At 38.1% G+C, this 18176-nt stretch overlaps 2 protein-coding genes across 5 annotated transcripts in view; both read left to right on the forward strand.

Annotated features, from left to right (window-relative positions):
- Positions 1–9371: 9371 nt before the first annotated feature.
- Positions 9372–11172, forward strand: LOC107084355 (pro-neuropeptide Y). Of its 2 annotated transcripts, none has more exons than XM_015374156.1 (4): positions 9372–9443; positions 9663–9850; positions 10716–10809; positions 10883–11172. In XM_015374156.1, the coding sequence occupies exons 2-4, from the start codon at positions 9663–9665 to the stop codon at positions 10946–10948; spliced, it is 348 nt and encodes a 115-aa protein (XP_015229642.1). In that variant the 5' UTR covers positions 9372–9443; the 3' UTR covers positions 10949–11172. The 2 variants fall into 2 exon arrangements, with proteins under 2 accessions (XP_015229642.1, XP_015229643.1); XM_015374157.1 differs by having other exon boundaries at positions 10716–10805.
- A 5665-nt stretch (positions 11173–16837) lies between these two features.
- Positions 16838–18176, forward strand: part of LOC107084380 (MAGUK p55 subfamily member 6-like) — a 32665-nt gene continuing 31326 nt past the window's right edge. The window contains exon 1 of one of the 3 annotated variants that reach the window (XM_015374188.1): positions 16838–16948. The gene's annotated coding sequence lies outside the window, so the exon portion shown is untranslated. The remainder of the gene's footprint in view (positions 16949–18176) is intronic. The other 2 variants (XM_015374186.1, XM_015374187.1) reach the window with 2 other exon arrangements.

The raw sequence follows: 18176 nt of genomic DNA on the forward strand, positions 1-18176 counted from the left end.
ACGGTACTATACAAAGACCACTTTTTGGCAATTGTTGTGGCCAGTGGTATTGTCATAGATTACTAATGTAAAGATCTCATCAACTACAAAAATTATTCTGATAATTGTATTTATTAAGCATTGTTGTTTGTTTCCAAAAAACTGCTTTTTTTTTTCATTTAATTTTCCCTTACTGATAAAAATGCTCAAATTAGAGGTTTACTTGTTTTTTTTCAGTCTTTGTATTGCAGCTCTTTATTAAAGGCAAATGTATTTTTTTTAATAACCTTTACCATAAAGGATAAAATATAAGGATCATCTAATGGTTTTCGAAAAAAAAAATGGGTTTCCTATTTTACACATTTAAAACATTTATGGATATGAAAGTGTACTACTGGCTTAGCAATGACGCATTAAGACCATTGTGTTCTGACGTAGGTCACGACATCAAACAAAAGTTTAGCACCATTTTGATGTAGCCTCAACTTTCATCAGACTTTGTCATATCGAAGCAAAGGACTCTGACCTGCACACCTGAGCCAACCCAGCCTGCCACAGCTGGACGGCCAGACCCTCAGCCAATCTGTCCATCAAAGCAGCGTGTACGATCCTAGTCTTGACAAGAAATTTGTGTTGTTTAAACCCAAGACACAGATGAGACACAATTGCACACACACGTACAGAGAAAGACACGTGTTCAGATAAATCAGAAGAGACAACAAGGAGAACTGAGAGAAGAGGCAGAGACAGCTTAGATAAATACCAAGACAAGTCGATGTAGCTCTGTAAATATTGGGTCTTTAAATGGAGAAAGTGACAAATAAGAAAGAACATTAGGTCTTCTTTCCCCACAGAAGACTTTGAACTATTGTGAGCCTAGAACAGAAGGAAGCTTGTTGTGTGGCTCTGTAATTGCTTTCAAATTATGTCTGTTAAAATCAAAGCCGTAACAAAGAATGGCAAAGAAGACATCTTTGTGTCGGCAGTAAAAAACAGAAATTATACAATTTGCTTGAATGGACAGTTAATTAAACTACTGAAAGAAAAACTAAATGATTTTAGATAATAACTTCTTCAAATCTTTCTGATGGGAGATTTCTTAGCTCTCAATGAGCACATATTTATAAAATGAATTGTGCAAAAAAAAAAAAAACAGCAATGCAGTGCTGCTTTTTACTGAGGTTCACCCAGATGTTCTGATTTTAGAAATGAAGATATACTTTTCAATCCTGATATATCTTTTAGAGCCCACTTTTGTTTAGGAATGATTCAAGAAAGGTATTGCATATCCCACTCTATGTCCATGAACAAAAAGTTTGTTCAGTATTTTCATATGCAGACATTGATGCTCTGACATAGCACACAAAGGTGATGAACTGTTTGAAAGGTCAATTGCAACGTTAATTCAGCCTTCTGATATGTTTAGAAATATAGTGTAGTCAGAGTAACGGCGTTATTGAGTGGTTTATGTAGTTCCTTTATCACCAAGTGTAATGCATTATGCCATAGAGTACCAGAGACTGGCCCCACCATGTCCCTGACGAAGTAAGTGGGAGAAGATGGATGGATAAACAAGCAGTGTTTCAACTGCAGGCTGCATGGCGGAGAGGTGTGTAGCACTGCTGCCTTGTAGCAAGAACGTGCTGGATTCAATTCCTTTCCCAGAGTCTGTCTGCATGGAGTTTGCATGTTCTCCCCATGCATGAATGGGTTCTCACTGGGTACTCCTCCCAGAGTCCAAAAACATGACTGTTAGGTTAACTGGTTGCTCTAAAGTTCTCCTCAGGTGTGAGGTTGTGTGTGCATGGTTGTGTGTCTCTGTGTTGCCCTGCGACAGACTGGCGACCTCTTCAGGGTTTACCCCGCCTCTTGCCCGTAGACTGCCGGTGATTGTTACTGACCCAACTGCGACCCTGACAGGACTAAGCGGGAGAAGATGGACGGATAAAGAAGATGTGCCTCAACTGAAAAATCAGCTTTAATTTGAGGATATTTACATCTAAGTCAGTTGAACAGTGTAGGAACAGTTTGCATATGTGCCTCCCACTTTTTAAGGGCCCGAAATGGACAAATTAGCAATTTTAATTCAAGCTTTTAATACATTTTTGCAAATCCTTTGCAGTCAAGTACAGCCTAAAGTCTGAAACGCATAAGCATCACCAGATGCTGGGTTTCATCTCTGATGATGCTCTGCCCGGTGTGTACTGCAACTGTCTTCAGTTAATATTTGTTCTTGGAGCAGATAGGCAGATAATATTGCCCAATGAACTTTAGAGTTCATCCAGCTGTTTTTGTCAGGAGCCATATCATCAATAAGTACAAGGAGCTGGTGCTATTGGCAGCCATACATGCCCATGTCATGACACTATCATCACCATGCTTCACTGATGAGGTTGCATCATTGTATCATATTGAGATGTGATAGAATTCCGAAGGCAAACAGCACACTTGAAATTAACTCTAGACCTTTTATCTGCTCCTTGTAAATGGGATAATGTAGGAATAACATACACCTAGCCAGGGAACAGCTGATCAGCCATTCGTCCCATTACTTTTGGGAAATAATGGGACAAATGGGAAGCACATTGACCTGATTTGGATGTAAATATTCTCAAATTAGAGCTGAAATTCTGCAGTTGTTTATTTTTCCAAATCTCTTGTAGTGATGTATAGAGCCAAAAAGATTAGAATTGTGTTGCTTATCCAATATCTATAAACCTGACTTTATTTGTTCACTAATTAGACAATCCCTTTGGGTTTGGCAATTTCAAGGAAATCATTTATTTGTCCGTATTGGGTCCTAGTTTAGTAGGGTTATGGTATGGTTCTGTTCTTCAGGAGTATATTCAGGGTTTTATTTTCAGTGAAATGAAATTGAAAAACTTCAGCATACCAATACATTATACTGTAGATGACCCTACTCTAACAACCTTAAGTTAATGAGGGAGTAATGAATGGAAGAAAATTAACTGCCTCCTCAGAGTCCTAAACGAGTCCATACACTATTGGGATGTATTAGAACAAAAAAAATGTTAGTCTGAGCATCTTTTCCCTCATCAGCTGTGTTTACATGCACACATTTTTACGATCGGAGTGAAATGTATGAGGACTCAAAAACCTAAAAAAAAATAAATGGCACTGATTTAGTAATTGAGTTAAAACTGACTTTAAAAGGACTAAGTATGTGTCATGTAAATGTATCAGATGGAATAATCTGACCACTGTCTATCACTTAGAGTCACTGTGAAGTGGGGTGGGCATGCACACTCGGGTCAGCTTGCCTAATCCAGAATAACTTCTAAACTCCTGAAAAGGGTTCGCATGCTTGCTGATCAGACTATCAGCCTACATATTCTACCCCCTTCAGACAGATTGCAATTATTGCATGACCTCACAAACGTGCTTTAAGAATGTCCACAAACATGGGTGCTCCTGTGGCGTGGAGGTAGAGCGCATGACCCATATAATGGTTGTCACAGGTTCTGCCCTGCTGACGTTTGCTGGAGGTCTCTCCCCTCTCTTGTAACCCACTTTTCTGTCTGCATACTTTCAAAAGAAAACAAAATAAAGGCAACTAGAGCCTAAATAATAATTTCTAAGAATGTTCACAAACGTGGAAAACCTTCCAAGCAGTCTGTCAAAGGTTTGCACCTACTGTATATAGTTCTTTTTTTTTAAGTCAGGGAACTCCAAACCACATAACACTACATTTAGTCATTCCTTTACTCACACATTGAGACACACACTAACCTACACTGTAGCCACAGCTCCCCTGGGGCAAAGCAGAAGCGAGGCTGCTATACAAAGGCGCCACCAGGCCCTCGGACCAACATCAGTAGCGCTGCGGGTTAAGTGTCTTGATGAAGGACAACACGACTGAAGCGTACAAAGCTTAGGTCCACCTGGCAACCCTTCTGTGTCACTCCTGTTACCCAAGTGATGAGAGTGGCTTAAGATGATGTTAGTGGTTATGCTGCAAAGGGTAGGGTGAAATTAATTTAAACCAAGAGTCAAAAATGGGATAACCATCCGTGCATAAAGGCAGATGAGAAAGTACGTTTTATGTGAAAATTGGTGTGAAAACAGCTATCAGCATTGTAAAATACACATATTCAATTAGAATTTGTTGGCAATAACCAACTGGACCTTGGACTTCATACATCCGAAGTTTCAAACTTAATTAGAACAAATCCTCACTTCTAATAAGGCTACTGGATATTGGACATACTTTGCACTGCCATAAAAAATGTGAAAAAAAAAGAAATAGATTTATAACCTCCAGTCTTGTGAACCAAAATGACACCACTCTGAAAAAAGTCCTTCTTGTTTTCTGCAGTTGAAGACCAAGTGCCATGGGAACAATGCCTTTGTGCTGCAGTTTGGAGAGAAAGCTGGAACAACACAGGGGTCCTACTGTGAAGACTCTGCCATTATTAGATGTCAGAGTCCTCATTTGCACTTTTTCCTTTCAGCAGATCAGTGAAATCTATCTCTTATATAATCCTAACCTCTTCATATGAACTAACACATGCTTTTTTAAGGGCGTTGGGTCAGGGTCACTATTTTTGTGTTCAGGTGAGATTTTCATGCAAAAAATAAAAAGCAATGCAGAAAGCAGGTCTCTAACTAGCTTAGGAGCGTGACCTTTTCCTTTTCACAAACAGTATTTCTTGCCAAACGCAAGTAGACAGATTGTCAGCATTGTACAGTAGCTTACAGAACTAAGTAACAATTTAGATGTCAAGACTTAGAACAAAAATTGGTGGTACCCTAAGAAAACAAGAGAAAAGTTGGCTTTTTATCAAATTTATCTTCTCTTTCTGTTTGGATGCAACTGCCTGGGCGAGGAGAAAGATGCTGCTTGCATGTTAGTATTCCCTTTCTCCCCTTGATCACTGTAAATTTGAAAAGTGTGATTCATGGTGGCAGAAAATTACGGGGTTCTTTCATCTTAACAAATCTCAGAGAAGAACTTATTGTACGAACTAGGAGGCTGATGAGAGGCGGAGAAGGCAGATTTGCATTTAAAAAAGCTTGTTCTCAAAAGGAATTTGTCTTTACAAATCTGATTTCTAATAGGAAAAACTTTCACCAAGCTTTTATTGCATGTATAACTTTCCGTACCTTAAGGAATGCAGGGGATATCACAGAGAAATTTGTTAGGAGCATTTTCAGATATCTAATCAGCTCAGTGGACAGTACAGGAGATGATTGCCATCTTTGCAAGGGCGTATATCATTAGCAGTAATGCTGATTAAAACTGATGATCACATTTTCAGTTAATCTTTTAGTTCACATCCCCAATTAGCATTTTGTTACTACCCGGGGTGGATCACGAATATAATTCAAGAAGAGAATTTTATAAGACTCAGCTCGTCAACACCCCTATTAATGCAAACCAAAGATTCGCAATAATCTGTTTGTAACATTAGTTGTATACAAAGGATCATATCTAAAGTATAGATATTTCTTAAACCATAGCCTGACAACTTACTGGGACATTACCGCCTCCAATTCAGGGATGTAAAAGATGCTGCAGGACTAGAGTCCAGAATAATCAACAATGCATCTTTAAGCAACACCATAAGCTGTTCTAATTTCTGAGGTCAGAAACTCTGCAATCTGAAGGCTGCCTCACAGCCTCATTATTACGTTGTGAGAGAGTTGGACTTAAATTAAACCCCACGCAACAAACATATAAAACAACAAATATGTTCTTAATCTTAATGGCCTTTTTTTTACCTTGTTAATGACAGATTTTAAAAAGATGATTTATAACATGAATTTTATAAAATCCACAAATCTGAATTCCTGGACTTTGTAATGTTACACTAAATTTTTTTTTGTCTAAAGTTATTTTCTTCAGACCATGTTCCTTAACCACATTCTCAAATTGGCATTAGGTTTTCTAAAAACTTAAATTTTTAGTATTTTTTACATCTGTTTTGGCCTCCCTAGATTCCTTAAAGTAGAAATAAATTCCTTATTAAATAAATAAGGAATTTATTAAATAGTTAAATAACTTTTCCCCTTTTTATCTCATACATAAAACTTCTTTGGGTTTGGATTCCTTCTAAAAATGGTTTTACATTATAACACATAATGGGGTATATTTACTTTTTCAAAGTCCATCTTCACTGGGATCTAAACTTTTGTTCCTATAACTGTGTACAGCATTTTTATCAAATCAGACCCATTGCCTGTTGCCCCTCTGCCAACAGCCCCTTTAAACAAGAAGAGCACTTTGACATGGTTTGTACCTTCATACCAAAGATTTGCTTTTTTTCTCAGGCAGTTAGCTTGTGAGGCTACTGATCTGCTGTGTCACCCCTTAGCAAAAAGTAGTTTATTCAAGTATACTAAAAGTACACTAATTTCATACTTAAAATCAGGCAGTGCACTTCGAGTTTACTCATTCTAAACTATATTTTATATACTTTACTGTTAACTAAAGTACACTTTAAGTATACTTTAGTAAACTTAAAAATGTCCCAATTTAGTTGCCCCCAGCATTATGGAAATCTTGTTATTTCTAGGTATTTCTATTGTTATGATAAGTTAAGAGAATATAACAAGTTTCATTACATGAATGCAATGAAAAAAAAATATTTTTCATAGAAGAATTATTTTTGACAGATATTATTCCCAGCCATCAGTGCCAGATTATTATCGATCCTTGTGTGAGAGTTCTCTAGTGTACCCAGTTGTGTTTCTGATTACCTAATCCTGACTAGTTTCTTCCTCTGGACTCCAGAGTTTTGCCAGTCCACAGAAAAACCCAACAGAGTCCGAAGATCGGCCAGGCAAACAGCTCAGACAGGGGCAGCCTCATGACTTTGCCCTGTTTATTATCCTGCCTTCCTGCTTGGATCTGACCTCCTGCCAATTCTGCAGCCTTCCTGTCTTCAGCATCTGGAACTCTCTGGCAGGGTCCGTTGCGTCTTGTCAGCCGACCGGCTAGAATCATCCTTATTCTCTAGGGACAGACTGAACTGTGAAACCAGGTTAGTGTGTCGCAAGCTCATAATCATCCTCCGTCAGATTATTTTGGTCTCTAACCTGTGTTTCTCTCCTATAACATTTCTACTTTAGATGCCCTAGCTGCTGATACCGCAGATCCACAGTCCGTCATTTGCATAAACACTTTTTTAAGTTATTCCACTGTCTGTCTTGCCTGAATTCTGGGTCCTTCGCTTCTGAGTCATTACAGATTGCTTTTCTATGCTATGATGTTTTTAGAGTAACAGAGAGAAAGACACTTCTCTTTTATACATGGTCTGCAAGGACTTCTATCAGGAAGCATGATGGTAGCAAGTTTATGCTCTGTGGATGCACTTCACCAGGCTGATAAACAAATGCAGAGAAATATGATGACAACCTACATCAGAAAACTTAAATAATAAAATTAAGGGCAATTTATCATAGCAACCTGGTCAGAAATACAAATAAAGACACTCAAATATTTAGAATAATGATATTTTTTGACCATAGGCATATGATAATGGCAACCTGAAGGCATAAAACGAAACATGTCAATAAAACATGCCTCCCATCCAGATCCGACCAGCTTTCTGGGTGACCCAACCATTTTGGAGTGCATGCAGCCATATTCAGTCTGTCTGTGAATCACAACTTGGTATGTCAAAATGGACAGCCAAAGCCATGCAGAACAGACCTGAAAACAAGGTGAATGTTGTAGAGTGGCCAAATCTGAGCACATGTCTGAATCCTAATGAGGAATTCTTCATGGACAGAGTAAAGAGCTGTGAATGTAGCCAAAGATACAACTACTAAATACTGAACATTCATATTTTCAAACAATTCACATGCTTTTTTTTCTTCAGTTGTATGTTTAAAGGTTGCTTTGATTTTTTTTTTTTAAATTGGGGTAGACTATATTGACCATTATTTCGTTTACAAAAGAGAGTAAAACATCCAAAGGCGACATTCTTCCCATGTTAGTTCTACACTGTAATTTGTGGTTGTAAGTTGACACCAAATAAAAGAGTTTAAGTGCTCTGGTACTTTTGTGAGGTGCTGTGCATTAAAACTAGGTTCTGAAATTTACCAGACTGTCAACTCCCTGTATAGAGGAACTTAAGGTTCCACTCATCTGCCTTTAAGGGTGGTTAAGCTTTTAATTCAGAGGACATTAACTTAGTTGCCCCTATCTAAAATGCTGAAAGCCTTCTAGAGGAGATTTTTTTTCAACAAAGCCCTCTGATCTTTACGCTCTCTCCCCCCCTCCCCCAGTTTACACATCTGCTTCAATCCCATGTCAGCCATCTACAGGCTCACGCTGCTTCCATTTGAATGATGATATACCTGTTAAAGAGAGTCTTCAAGGGCACATGTGTCTCCTGAAGAGGAGTAAATCTTCTAATTCCTGCCAGTCAGTCATGACTCCACGCTCCACGTTATCTCGTTTGTGTCACCCTCCTCGTCTCTCTCTGCATCCGGTGCTATACAAAAAAAGCACTCAACACATCCTCTGAGATAGTTAGAAAGCAGCGTTCCCAAAGAATGCTGATTTTTGACAGATTACATGGCAGCAAGCTGCTGCACAAAAGGATTATGAATGGGAGGTAAATGAAGCTCTTGGCGATGCAGATTCACAGCAAATGCTATTTGGGTTTTCTTATTAAGTAGGTCTCTTGGAGACTGGGCCCTTCGTTGACGCATCTATATATTCAAATTTGTTCCTTTTGTTCACTTAACGAGTCACAGTCACTTTTCTTTTCCATCTGATGCAGTGAGCCACATAATGAAATTAATGTACTAATTCAGTCGTGTAGATGTGAACCAGTTTGAGACCTTTTTGTTCCACACATCCCGGGGCGTCTGCTTTTGGTGAGGCAGCCCATGTGTAAAAGTTTCATTTGAACTTGGTCCAAAATGCTGCATTGCTGACATTCTTTAGCACATTCATGTTAGATGATTTATCTTATTTTGAAAATGAGATCAATCAGTCATAATCTGACTGTTCAATAATTAATGACTTGCTTCCTCCATTAAGGAACTTTAAGTTTCAAAATGTTGATATAGTGTATATGTTTATAGTATACTTTGACTATATTGAGTATTTCATTTCCACATTGATGTATTTTAATCTGTACAGTGGAAAAGTTGACTTAGTGGGCTTGTATGCTCACGTCTTCCTTAAGCAGCTAACTTCCCAGGCTCTCGTTGGAAACAAAGCTTATTAACTTACTCTATTTTTAGTTTGCTTTTTCATTGTAATGATACAAACTACACATGCACTTACGCACCTTGATGAAGACATCAGCAGTGACGTTAAGATGAAGGAAGGCAGAGACCAGGGCCAAACAGAGAGGAGCTCTTTTTTCTTTTTTTCCTAGAGCGCGTCTGGCGTGCACTGATAAAAACCCCTTGTCGCGCACAGAGCGCACAGAGGAGCAGAGAAGAAACAACAGGACACATCTGACTTAGACCTTCTGACAAATGTAAGTACTTGGAAATTTCACTATTTCTTCTAAGAAATAAAAAAAGTAGACCATTCATCTCTTTTTTAAATGCATTCATTCCTTTATTTAATAATCCTAGAAATTGTATGGCTTTGAACGCAAAACAAAGTGCATGCGAGTTTTGATGTAGAAAGAGGCATGCAGCAGAAGCAGCAGTATTTAAGTGTGGCACAGACTGGATTGTCTTCTCTGTGTCAGATGCATCCTAACTTTTTGAGCTGGCTGGGGACTCTGGGGCTCCTGCTGTGGGCGCTGGTCTGCCTGGGAGCCTTGACAGAGGGGTACCCAGTGAAACCCGAGAACCCCGGGGAGGATGCTCCGGCGGAGGAGCTGGCCAAATACTACTCTGCCTTGAGACACTACATCAACCTCATCACGAGACAGAGGTAAGGAGTAAAAATTGGTAACATAGAATAGAATTTTACAAGGTTCCAAATAATATAGGCAAGAAATTGTTAATCTCTTTGAGAAAAAAAATAAAAAATACTATTTCTATGTGTCTATCTGAATGATTTTGATGAAGTAAATTTGTATCTTATTTTATAGAAATCAAAACAATTAAAATAAATGTTATTTTTTATTTAGTTTATAACTGAATTTAAAAGCATTTTTTAGATTTCTTTACAAAAAAAGAAGAGTACCCATTATACTACCAGGATTTTCTGTAAAGTCCCCCATAGTTTTCCTCGCATTTGGAAGCCTCTGCAAGCGATAAACCGCTCCAGGATATCTGTGGTCCCCACAGGACTTATCAAAAGCACAGGAAGGGACGAGGAAACCCCCTGTGCAGCAGCTTGTGTCTCTGTCTTCCTAGATTATTGTCTGACTCTGCTTGGGTTTGGATGAGATTATAACATAATCCAGAGGACACAAATACAGGCAGAAAAAATGAAATACTAAAACGTGCAAACTTACTTGTGCCATGCCATTTGTATCATTAGTTAATAATACTAATAATAATTTTTACCAAATAAAGTGCTGAATGGCAGGAGACAACACTTGTAAAATAAGAAATAAAAATACACTTCAAAAACAGATAAAAACAAAACACAAGAGAAAATACCAATAAGGAAAGAACAGAAGCTTAGGAATTTAGTTAGGTGGGTTTTTAGCCAAGCTTTAAAAACCTCCAAGGAACAAGCCTGCTGAATATCTAGAAGAAGACGAATGGAGTACGAAAAGATGGAGTACGAAAGGAAGATGGATGCTCTCCTAAGCATTTAATTTTCCTTGTTTCCTTGTGAATCTCAGGTATGGAAAAAGGTCCAGTCCTGAGATTCTGGACACGGTGGTCTCAGAGATGCTGCTGAAGGAAAGCAGAGACACACTTCCACAGTCAAGGCATGTAAGGTATTCTGTGAGTTGAAGTTCTCCATTTGCGTAACATAAAGCTGATCTCTTTCCTTTCCTTTCCCCAGATACGACCCATCCTTGTGGTGATGGCCCTCATTCGTCCACCACCTTGGTCACCTCTGACGCTCTGATAATGTCCACGTCTGTCCGTTCATCCTGCCATGCCCCACCCAATCACAGCTCTGTCTTTTCACCTGTTACCTGTTCAAATTGTTGCATAGCTTATCTCTGTCTCTGTGTATAAGCTTCAATTACCCATCTTGCCATAACACTGTAAATAGTTTATTGAGAGTCATCTGAGCACCCCAATGATACATGGCGGGTGGCGTGTCGATTGTATTGTATATCTGTGCTATTAAACAATCACTGTTTGAACAAAAGCATTTTTGGCATATGTTCAATGAAGCTCACACACATATAAGTGCTGAAATTGGTCAATCACGTATTCAGGTCAGTGAGTTATTGGTGTCATAACAGATATGTGTCCTCAGCTGTGAAGACCTGGGAGCTCTCTGTTAGATTTCATGCTGTTTTTTAGCTTTTAAAAGATTAAGATCACCAAAATAACTTAAGCTTATTAGAAAAAGTAATTGCTCCCTCAAAAACTATTTTGGGCACTGGGGCTGACAAAAAATGCCATCAAACATTCCTTGTAACCTGGGTTTTACATCACTGTGGCGGAGTGATTTTGTTAATCATGGCAGATTAAGCCCCAGCACAACATCTCAATTATATTTAAATCCAGACTTTGACTAGACCATTCCAAACCTATTTGTCTTTGTGTCTGTAAGTACTTCAGTGTTGGACTTGTTGATGCATTCCAGGTCATTGTCCTGCTGAATAATTTTGCTCAAACTTTTGCTCACAAACAGACTTTCACCAGTGCTGTAGTCATTATTCATTTTTTTTCTGACCTCTTGGATGAGTTATATATGCAATCTTTAAATAACTGCGGTTGCCATGTTCTCTCCTGTTTTGGTTAAAGGCTCCAGGGTTTGCTGAAGTCCAAAATAGCTCAGTGATTTGGTTTCTGAATTATTCTCAACAATTCTTTAGATATGTTGCTATTTGACTTATTTTAGCCTATGTCATGATGTGAGGCAGGTAACATGAAGGTGATTTCTTGATTCTACGTGTCGACCAGGTATTATTTCTGGATTTAACTTATGAAACTGAAGCAAAGATACGGACTGACACAGTTAATTACTATTTTAATAGTTAATCATATTTGTACTAAAAGAAGATTAGTTCAGAATATGTTTTATGCTAAATCTGTCAGGCTCAGAACAAAAGGACCCAGTATTCGAAGTGGAAAGACAGGTTTAAAAACATGTTCATTTAAGACGAAACTGCAGAGAACAGCATCGACTTTTAAGGCAGGAACCTCTGTAGGAGTAGAACACTGGATAGTGAAAACGTCCAAGGATGATTATGTATGTGTGAGTTACTGACCTGTTCTTAAAGTTCCATTCGAGACCCTACGAGGCAAAGGTTTTTTCCAGTCGGTCGACTGCTAGCAAGACGCGGCAGGCGTCGCTCAGAGAATCCCAGATGCTGAAGTCTCAGAACCGAGCAGATGAAGGAAGGCAGGATAATTCAGAGGGCAAAGCCAAAGCCAGTGTCGAAGAAGTGCTCGGGAGTCAGAGCCAGGAAATCAGAGGTCCAGAGAAGTACAGAACGGAAATCCAGGACGGTGTCAGGAATAAGTTCGAGGTTTGGTTCACAGGCAGAAATCCAGCAAAAGTGCAAAGACAGGTCAGGCAAACAGAACAGGAACAGGCAGACTCAGATGTCCAAAGGCAGAACAGGTCAGGATCAGGCAAACAGAAACACTCAGGAACATTACACAACTCTTACCAAATACTTGAATAATCTGGCACTGATGACTGGTTAGAGGGCTGGTTAAGTAGAAGCTCAGGCAGGTGGATTAGATGAACAGTAATGACAACTGGGTGGAGCTAGGCAGGTATGAGTAATCAGACCAGTCATCTGCACCACGATCATGACAAAATCATAGTTTAATATGTACGTTGTTCCTGAAGTTTACATCTTCTCAATGCATGGATTCTCTCTGGGTACTCTGGTTTTTTGCCACACTCTAAAAACATGGTGTTAGGTTGGTTGGTGTTTCTAAATTGCTCTTCAGTGTGAGTATGTGCATCTTGTTGTGTCTTATGTCAGCCTGTGATTAGCAGGTGAACTGTGTGCCTTGTCTTTCACCTAAAGGCTGCTGGAGAGGTTCCAGCCCCCACTGAAACTGACAGATAAGCAGGTTTAGAAGAAACTTAAAAAAAAAACCAAAATGGTACCATTTAACCATATAGACAAACAATATGGTGGAGCATAAGCAGTTCTAGACAGGGGCCCATTGGGGCCAGTGCCCTTGTAGAACTGGCCCCAGACCATGTTATAGTCCCTGTACTGAAAACACACTCAGTAGAAATGTATATATAACCAGCTCAAATTTTCTTGAAGTAAGTTTATGTCATGGTATTTTTCAATTATCAAGAAGTGAGACATTGTTTAAACAAAAGAAAAGATGGATCTTGTCTTTATAAGTTTATTCTAACAGGGTTTGAAGGCACATGCTTTGAGAGAATGAACACGTGCCCTGACTTGAGGGTTGATCAGATTTTACAGCTTTTGAAACACACAAACAAACATGGGCAGGTTTTCATCTGATTTAAAGAGGTAAGATTTTGCAAATGGAACAAGATGATTTATGTTTAAGGAAAAACAACTTCACTATTATCTTATTACAAGAGCATAATATATCTAATTATCTTTTTCAAGAGCGGAAATACTCATTCCTTTGGCAGATGATCTTATTTACCTGCTGAAATGAAAAAAAAAATGCACTTATTTGAAGAATATTTTTACTTTGTTAGACCATTTTTGGAGTATCACTCTAAATATGTCTTATGAGGATATATGATGACAAGACAGACTGTCACTCGTTATTCCCTGAAACCAATTTAATATTTTAAAATAATATCCTATAACAATTATTCAGAAATTAAAGTCCACTTTAAGCTTCATCCAAACTAAGGTAAGATAACAGTTTTATCCAGTTAGTTTAGTGTTTAGCTTTTTAACTCACTTAATATACTAAAGAATGCATTCCTGCCCTAGTTTTTTTTATTTATTATTGCATCATGTCTTTTCTTACACACTGTTTACGTTCGATCACTGCTGCACTTCATGTAATGGAAATGTTAATTTCACTGCTAGGCTGCTGCTCATTCACTGTCTAAAAGCTGTTCAAAATGGAATTTAATTTTGTATACACTCCGTGTATACACTCCATTTTGTATACAAAATGACAATAAAAGTTGTCTGTTCCTTTGAAAACAATTTAATGAATTAAAAAATTCTAAATTTAATCCAAAACCTTTTCTTCAGAAGACTTACAAAAACACGTGGTCAGTGACATGCAGTTAGATGTTCTTTATTTAAATGTTCTCATGTAAAACTATTTTATGCTGTGTGTGTATATAATGGGGCATGTTGTCTCAAGTTTATTACTCAACTCAATGTGCTCCTTTAACTTAGATCATGTCTGGACCTGTGCGGGGAAGCACACCCTGCCTTTTACTCGAAAACAGTTATTAGAGGATACATAACAAAAAATACGCTCAAATATGACTTGGTAGTCATGACAGATTAGATATTTGGATTGAAGAAATTTTTTTTCACCAGTTAATAGCGCCATCTTGTGGCAGGAAGGGTAAGAGCCTGTTCTAACGTGAAATAGTTCAATTTCCAGTGCTGTAATCCTCTTGTCGTTTTGGTTTGTAAGATAGTATTTAGACAGTAAAAGGCTCAGAAAAACCAATCTGGAACAGAGATATTCATGGGGTAAACCCACGAAGCTCTTAGTTCAATCGGGATTTACTAGGATAAAAACTGGGACACTCTTTAACCTCTTAAAGGTTTCCTTTTTTTTTTTTTGCTTCCTATCTCATAGCTTATAGTACATTTTATCTATAGCTCATCAAATATAATAGAAAGAATATTAAACCTGACTTTTTAGACTGTTAAAGAAAAAAAATCAACAAAACTTAACTATTGTGAAATCAGATTTTAATAATAAAATGTTAGATATACCAAAGTTACCAGACTGATGTACAGGTCCACAAAACAAATAAAGAGAAAAGTAGAACAAAAAGAAAATAAGAACAAAAATATTTATGGAGATAAATCTGTTTTTAACACAGAAACACAGCGGCTACCAATATGTTTTTATGGTATGGTTTGGATGTTTGGGGTCAAGTAGCCAAAAGGCTACTACTTAGAACTGTAAATATACAGTCATATGTTTATATTACTATTTTTTTTATGTATTTATGACTGTTTTTCAAGGCTGCACTTTGAAAAAATGAAATTGTCTAGAGCTGTTTTTAAACAAAATTTCTTTTTGTATACATTCACGTATACAAAATGACAAAATAAATCTGTCTAAGTCTAACTTCTCTCCCACATGCTTGCTGTGTGCCTTAGAGTAGACTATATGGCTTGATATGCAAAGCAAACAGAACTTCTTTTTTTTTTTTTTTTTTTTTTAACAGTTAATTGTCTTGATGCCTAAAAGAGCCCAACAGATTTTACTTTCACAAGTGTAGCAGCATGGCATTTGCCATATTGCTCCACTTGTTTCATGATTATAAATTGCTTTATTATAATTATGCAGGGAGTTTTACAGTTTATATGGACACTGCAATGTAAATAGAACTGAAGAGGAAAAACAGAAGAAGAAAAAAAGAGAAAAGATGAAAGAAAGAGGAGATAGAAAGGAGACAATGACAAATCATTTTCAGTCTGCTTCATCACCTGCAACAAGATGCAAAAAGAACAGCACAACCAACAGACATGGTAGGAGACATACAATAAAGCAACACCTTGAAACTATCGCTGAAGTAGTATTATTTAGTCTGACATGTACTCTTTGTTACCTAAAGATAAGAGTGTGGGCTTTCTGTATAGAAGTGAATCCAAACAAACAAACAAGCAAAAAGGACTTCTTAAGGTTTTCTTTCAACGCCTTTTTTTTTGCCGCTCCTAGAAAATATCAGTGTAATTATTTCTATTCCTATCAACAGATTTCTCTAGCTGAGGTATGGATTTCTATGGCTCCTCCGGCCAAGGGGTTTTAATTTCATCTCCACACTAGATCTTTGTTTCTACTAAGTGAAGAGATTTCTAATTTCCTTCAACAACTTTCCAAAATGGTTAACATTATATTTTATACAGTTGTGTCATAATAAACAAGGTTGAATAGAAAAATAATCCATATTTATTGCAAAACTTCTAAAAAAAACTTTGCAAACTGTAGTTGCTGGTGATTCATCCAGGTAATAGTCGTTCCAAAGTTAAAAAAAAAACAAAAAAACAATCCCCTGGACTTTGTTTCCCAGTTAAAAAAAGTTTCGCTTCCCATCCAGGAAGCTTTTTCGATTTAAAATGTCAGGAATAGCGTTGAGTTCGAGGCTATATACAGTACTGTATATAGCCTCGAACTTAAAGTCCATTGGACTGTTTTTTTTGTTGTTGTTGTTGTTTTTTTGGAAGGATAAACTGTATGTTCTTTCCCAACGTCTTCCCTGTTCAGTACTATCTTGCTTTACTATCTGTTATTGTTGTTTTTTATTGCATAAAATCTGGATAAAGCCCTCTTTTTCTGTCTTTACTGTATTTAAAAAAAGATAGTGTACAGAAGAAGCAACAACATTTAAAAAAAATGTTCCCTTTACCCTAGAGACCTTTTAATAATATTGCTTTTATTTCCATAATCATGTAGAACATACTAATATTCCTCTCACAGTCTCTTCCTTTTAGTTTTAATTCCCAGTTTAAATCATAACTGCTGTGCATTTAGTTATGCTCATATGTGTTGATGTGAATGGTGATAACTGAATACTATCTACATCTGTGATGGTTGTAACAAGTCCCAGACGTGATTGGTCGAAGGCGTGTGACGTCAATGCTAAGGGCGTGGTCTGGTTGTTTGATTGGCGTTTTGTTCTCGGCAGTCTGCTGCGGGACCAGGACAGACAGCTGAAGAGAGGAGGGTCTCTGAATGTCCGACCGCTACAATCCGTGGATCACGGCGAACCCACGCGCGCTACCCACAGGTAAGTCACGTCTCGTGGACATACGCGAGTCGTTGCCGTGTCCTCCTGAGTTCATTCATAAATTGGTGTTGAAATGTCAGACAAAGACGGTCGGCGCAGCAGCGGCAGAGTTTGACAGAAGCTGCGCGTCTTTGCGCTGTCAGGACGCGTTTGCTCTTAGATCCTGCTGTGGATCTGTGTCTGGTTTGTTCATTTCCACCTCCTCCTTCCATGTAAGGGGGGAGGATCTGACGCACGGTTGGGAAGTGTGCGCCCACCACGATGAATGGGCTCGGATGGGTAACAAAAAAATGGCCGCACGTGAGGTTAACAAAAAAAAAAAAAAACCTAAACGGTGTAAGCTTGGGCTATAACTGTCTGGCCAGCCGAGAAAAGGCGTAAAGCGTTTTGGCACGGATCTGTGCGCACGGTTCCAACTGTCCGTCAGCGCCGTGGCGCAGAGTCCTCAACCTGGAGGGATCGGAGGAAAGAGGAACAACACTGCGAGAGAAGGCTGGAAGTGTCCCGACACATCTCCACAGGAAAATAATTCAAAACAAAATACAACAGGGCACCTTATTGGATGCTGAACATTTGTTTATATTCATTTTTAGATCTGGTTTTTACTTGCTCTCTTAACAAACGAGGATCCAATGTAATAATAATGCGCCCACACAATGTCTGAGCCACTTCAACTTATGTGGGCACTTAATGGGATCATAAATGCTGCGCACTGGGCTGGCCAAAGGTTGTCCGGTGCCAGAAGCAAAATCAAATTTAAGTAGTTATGAAAGAACAACTTTTCTTTCCTTAAATAAGACTTTAATTGAAATATGTATAATGGATGTGGGGCTGTGTCTCAATGAAAAAATGTAAGATCAAAAATGCAAAGATCATCAGATGAGGAAATAAAAAAGGATGGAAATATTATTCTATATTATCAAGCAAAACTTTAATGTCTCTGTGATACCTGGTCATCACAATTTAGCAAGACCTAATTTTCGACTCGCATAGGCATTCAGTTTTAGTCACACTACATTAAACAAGACACCAAATCACTCTCCAGCCCTCTAGGTGGCAGTAATAGACTTGAAGTCAGTTTGCAGCAACACTGAAGAGAGAGTTGCAGCTAGCGCACAGATCTATTGATGGAAAAAGTAAGAACTATTTCTTGCAAAGGTTACAGTAAAGTCCTGCAACAACTGGATGAGCAAACTTTCAAGGTCATGAAAAAAAAAAACCTGAAATG

Source organism: Cyprinodon variegatus, unplaced genomic scaffold (genome assembly GCF_000732505.1).
Source record: "Cyprinodon variegatus isolate N-32 unplaced genomic scaffold, C_variegatus-1.0 Scaffold98, whole genome shotgun sequence".
Lineage (NCBI taxonomy): Eukaryota > Metazoa > Chordata > Actinopteri > Cyprinodontiformes > Cyprinodontidae > Cyprinodon > Cyprinodon variegatus.

Coding starts and splice junctions, on each gene's coding strand:
- LOC107084355 (XM_015374156.1), top strand. CDS start 9,663: ATGCATCCTAACTTTTTGAGCTGGCTGGGGACTCTGGGGCTCCTGCTG. Junction 9,851..10,715: donor AACCTCATCACGAGACAGAG/GTAAGGAGTAAA, acceptor TGTGAATCTCAG/GTATGGAAAAAGGTCCAGTC. Junction 10,810..10,882: donor CACTTCCACAGTCAAGGCAT/GTAAGGTATTCT, acceptor TCCTTTCCCCAG/ATACGACCCATCCTTGTGGT.